This window comes from Nomascus leucogenys, chromosome 22a (assembly GCF_006542625.1).
Source record: "Nomascus leucogenys isolate Asia chromosome 22a, Asia_NLE_v1, whole genome shotgun sequence".
NCBI classification, from domain to species: domain Eukaryota; kingdom Metazoa; phylum Chordata; class Mammalia; order Primates; family Hylobatidae; genus Nomascus; species Nomascus leucogenys.
Window position 1 is genome coordinate 41,599,379 of NC_044402.1, and position 5,080 is coordinate 41,604,458.

Sequence of the window (5,080 nt, forward strand, 5' to 3'; positions counted from 1 at the left end):
ATGTCAAAGGATTCAACAATTTGTTATGCAACAAAAAGAACAGGAGAGACCAATCCTAGTCCAACTACAGACAACATTCTCTAGACAACCTCCTAACCAACATAATTTTGACAATGATGAAAACACTGTATGGATATTATAGATTAATGTCCTGTGGCCTGACCTAGTCTGCTTTCAGCCAAAAGAGAGGACTATGAAAGAGAAAAGCTACCCTGATAACTAGAAAATGGCCTGGCACTATCACGTAGGCCTTGGTGTGGCTAGGAGCTAGTCCAGCACTCATAGTTAGGACTTGATGATCTCCTATTAAACAGCTTCTCAGAATACCAATATCTGACAGATGACTCAGTACCATAAGGGAGCAAGACTATTCCATATTCAAAAATAAGACTATTCCATATTCATGTCTGAACACAGACAAAAAGAAGACCATGTCCAAACCATAAAAATAACCAAATATTCCCCTATCCTGGTTATATGAGTGATTGTTGCTTTTTTTAACCCATTAAAATTTTCATTTTCTCCATTCTTACTGCCTTCTAGAGGAGAATTATCAAGATATCCAACTATAGAACTACTCTTACTTCCTAACCACAGTCATTTGAAAGAAAAGCCTGCTTCCTTGAACCTTTCCCATTATCACCTAACAAAAACCCAAACCCTATATGTTCTTTCTAAAATCCTCTTACTTACTGGAACTTCCATGGTCTCCCTTATTACAAGGAGTCAACAAACCCAACTTAGTTTGACTACAGATTTGCTTCTAATGGTGATTGGCTGGAGGTCATTGACAGCAGAATTAGATTTGGAGTGTTCCTTTTGGCAACCTCTCTCAAAGAAGTCCTCTCTCAAGTGGCGATATTCCATCAGAGACCTGAAGAAAGTGAAGCAGAGAACCAGGTACTATAAGGTGAAAAACTATTCTAGACAAAGAGAATAGCTAGTCCAAAGGCCATGCGAGAAGAGGATGTTTAGTGTGCTCAAGAAACACAAGGAATTCAGTGTGATTAGAGTTTAATGAACAAGAAAGGATAGAGGGAAGTGATTACTTTTGAGTACAAACAGGCACATGATTTGTTCTGAAGAATGAATCGGATTGCTGATTGGAGAGCAGGCTATGAGAGGAAGGCAAGAGTTGAAACAGAGAAATAGATAAGAAGCTGTTGCAGTAGTCAAAGAGCGATAATGGTGCCTTTGATTATGGCTGAGAAGTGGTGAGGTTCAGAATATACTTTAAGTGCAGAGCTATTTGTATTTGCTGATGAAAGTTTGACTGTGGGACACGAGAGAGAAGACAAAGATGAATTCAGAATGTCTTGTTTAGTAGTTGGATGAATGGTAATGCTGTTACAAAAATGGGGAGGACAATGGAGGTATCACTTTGGGATAGCATGCAATTAAGAGTTTTGTTTTAGATTGCATTTAAGCTTTGGATGCTCTTTAGAAATCCAAGTAGAGATGTTAAGTAGGTCACAGAAGAATATACAAAACTATAGCTCAGAGAAGTTAGGGCTATAGATAAAAATTCCTGTTATCAGCACAAAGATGGCATTAAAATAATTAGCTTGGATGGGTTCACTTAGAAAACATAAGCAGAGAAAAGAAAAATCTGAGGACTGATCCTTGAGGCATTTCATTTAGAGGTCATGAAGAGAAAGAGGGTACTATAAAGGAGAGTTTAAGAGAGCAACCAGGAAATTGGGGCAGGGGGAATAGGAGAGTGAAGTGTCCTCTTTCAAAAAAGAGAAAGAGCCAGGCATGGTGGCTATCTCCAGTAGTCCCTAGTGCGACCCTTATCTCTACCAAAAAAAAAAATTAATCAGCTGGGTGTGGTCATGCACAACTGTAGTCCTACCTTCTAGGGAGGCAAAGTCAGCGCACCACTCCAACTTAGGCAATAGAGCAAGACCCTGACTCTAAAAAAAAATTTGTTTTCTTTTTTTTGAGACAGAGTCTCACTCTGTCACCCCAGCTGGATTGCAATGGCACTACCTTGGCTCACTGCAACCTGCGCCTCCTAGGTTCAAGTGATTCTCCTGCCTCAGCCTCCCAAGTAGCTGGGACTACAGGCATGCACAACTATGCCTGGCTAATTTTTGTATTTTTAGTAGAGATGGGGTTTCGCCATGTTGGCCAGGCTGTTCTCGAACTCCTGACCTCAGGTGATCCACCTGCCTCTGCCTCCCAAAGTGCTGGGATTACAGGTGTGAGCCACCAAGCCCAGCCTAAAAAAAAAGTTAAATTAAAAAAATAAAAATATAAACAAAAAACATAGTTGCCCATGTTAAATGATGCTGAAAGGTCAAATGAGACAAGGACCAAGAACTGCCCATTGAATTTGGAAGTATGGATGTCACTGGTGCCCTAGGTGAGAACTATTCTAGCAGAGTCATTGAGACACAAAGTCAGTCAGAGTAGGTTCAATAAACAAATGATAGCAGATAAAGTGGAAACTATTAGTATAGGTAATTCTGTCAAGGAATGTGGCTATAAAGAAAAGCAGAGAAAATAGGTGGCCGTTGAAGAAAAATGTGAGGTCAAGGAATTTGTTTTAATATTGAAATTATTACAGCATCTTTGTGTGCTGATGGGAATGCTTCAACAGTGACCGAAATGTGATGATGCTAGAGACAGAGTTGCTTGAGCAAAGTCCTTGAGAGGCAAGAAAGGATGGGATCCCGGGTACAAATGGACGGGTTGGCATTAGATAGAGCAGAATGCCCATTGTAAGAATAGGCAGAGTTTGCAGTTTCAGATGCAGACTGGTAGATGTAGTTAGCAGTGGGATGGGGTAAAAGTTCTCTTCTGATTACTTTTTTTATTAAAATAATAAGCAGTTCTTTAGCTTAATCTAAAAGTTAGAAGGATTTACTAGAGATTTGAGTAAACTCAGTATAAAACAATTACCATGGAGAGTAAAAATGTAAATTGACTACAAAATATGTAGAACTGCCTATTTGAGATTGTGGTCACAATTGTAAGACCTTCTATCTTGTTGTGTGTTTTCCGTCATCAGCTCAGGCATACACCCAAAATGGGCATTGCATTGAACATAATTCCTGGGAAAACCTCCAGTGGATGGGGCGGATGAGCAAATGAGTAGAAGGTGTATGCAAAGGAATTATTATAAACTTACACCTTGAAGTTTAAGTTGGATAAGGAAGGAGTAAGAATCTGAGAGGAGTAAAGGATAGTGAGAGGATGATAGGATCAATGGATTGGTGTTTCTGGCAGGTTTGAAAAAAATGTATAATTGGGAGTACTAGAATGAATGAACAGGAAAGGTTAAAAGTTGGTGATCAGAAAGTAGAATACTTAGTTTCGGCTCTGCCGTGAAGAGCTTTGCATTGTGGGAACTCTTTCCTTTCTCGTTCCCCGGCCGTCTTAGCGGCTGCTGTTGGTTGGGGGCTGTCCCGCACCTAAGGCAGGAAGATGGTGGCCACAAAGAAGACGAAAAAGTCGCTGGAGTCGATCAACTCTAGGCTCCAACTCGTTATGAAAAGTGGGAAGTACGTCCTGGGGTACAAGCAGACTCTGAAGATGATCAGACAAGGCAAAGCGAAATTGGTCATTCTCGCCAACAACTGCCCAGCTTTGAGGAAATCTGAAATAGAGTACTATGCAATGTTGGCTAAAACTGGTGTCCATCACTACAGTGGCAATAATATTGAACTGGGCACAGCATGCAGAAAATACTACAGAGTGTGCACACTGGCTATCATTGATCCAGGTGACTCCGACATCATTAGAAGCATGCCAGAACAGACTGGTGAAAAGTAAACCATGCAAATTTTTCCTTTAATAAAATTTGCTTGTTTTAAAAAAAAACAAAAAAAAGAAAGTAGAATACTTGAAACAGAGCATGGACGGGTTGCTGTTATTGATAATGAAAATTCAGGAGCATGTTCATGGGAATGGCTGAGTTAGGGTTGGAGGGTGAAATTACTGTAGAAGAGGCTAAATAACTGAGGCCAAAGTATTGAATGGTCATCTGTGCAGATGATTATAATTGGCAAAATCTTTGAGGAGGGAGGGTGAGTAGCTGAGAGGATCATTGAAGATAAAACAAGAAAGGGTTGCAGTTGGAATAGTCTGTTAAAATTTTCTTCAAAGCATAGAAATTTCTACAAAGGAAGAAAGAGAAATTATCTGAATCAGCATGGTTTTGAAAAAAAAAATGGCACTTACCAAAACTTGAGACCCAGCATAGCAGAAAAACCCTGCACTGCTTAACAGGACTGCAGTAATGTAAAGGTAATGTGCAAAAAAAAAAAAAAAAGGTGGAGGTCATAAGGGATTCTGCTTGCAAAATGCTAGCCAGAGTACATAATGAAGAGTATGTGCAGGGTCAGAAAAGGATAAAAATTAGACTACAGAAAGTACCCAGCGAGATTGAGACCATCCTGGGGTGGAGCCAAGATGGCCGAATAGGAACAGCTCCGGTCTCCAGCTCCCAGCCCCAGCGACACAGAAGACGGGTGATTTCTGCATTTCTGCTTGAGGTACCAGTTTCATCTCACTAGAGAGTGCCTAACAGTGGGTGCAGGACAGTCAAGTGCACTGTGCGCGAGCCGAAGCAGGGCGAGGCATTGCCTCACTCGGGAAGCGCAAGGGGTCAGGGAGTTCCCTTTCCTAGTCGAAGAAAGGGGAAACAGACGGCACCTAGAATATCGGGTCAGTCCCATCCTAATACTGCGCTTTTCCAACGGGCCTGGAAAACGGCACACTAGGAGATTGTGTCCCGCACCTGGCTCGGAGGGTCCTATGCCCATGGAGTCTCGCTGATTGCTAGCACAGCAGTCTGAGATCAAGCTGCAAGGCGGCAGTGAGGCTGGGGGAGGGGCGCCCGCCATTGCCCAGGCTTGCTTAGGTAAACGAAGCAGCCAGGAAGCTCGAACTGGGTGGAGCCCACCACAGATCAAGGAGGCCTGCCTGCCTCTGTAGGCTCCACCTCTGGGGGCAGGGCACAGACAAACAAAAACTCAGCAAGAACCTCCACAGACTTAAATGTCCCTGTCTGACTGACAGCTTTGAAGAGAGTAGTGGTTCTCCCAGCACGCAGCTGGAGATCTGAGAACGG

The 5,080-nt window shown here is 42.2% G+C and overlaps 1 protein-coding gene across 1 annotated transcript; it reads left to right on the forward strand.

Moving 5' to 3' along the window:
* Positions 1-3,329: 3,329 nt before the first annotated feature.
* Positions 3,330-3,828, forward strand: LOC101179509 (60S ribosomal protein L30-like). The gene has a single exon (XM_004092665.3). The coding sequence runs from the start codon at positions 3,433-3,435 to the stop codon at positions 3,778-3,780; it is 348 nt and encodes a 115-aa protein (XP_004092713.2). The 5' UTR covers positions 3,330-3,432; the 3' UTR covers positions 3,781-3,828.
* The last annotated feature ends 1,252 nt before the right edge of the window (positions 3,829-5,080 follow it).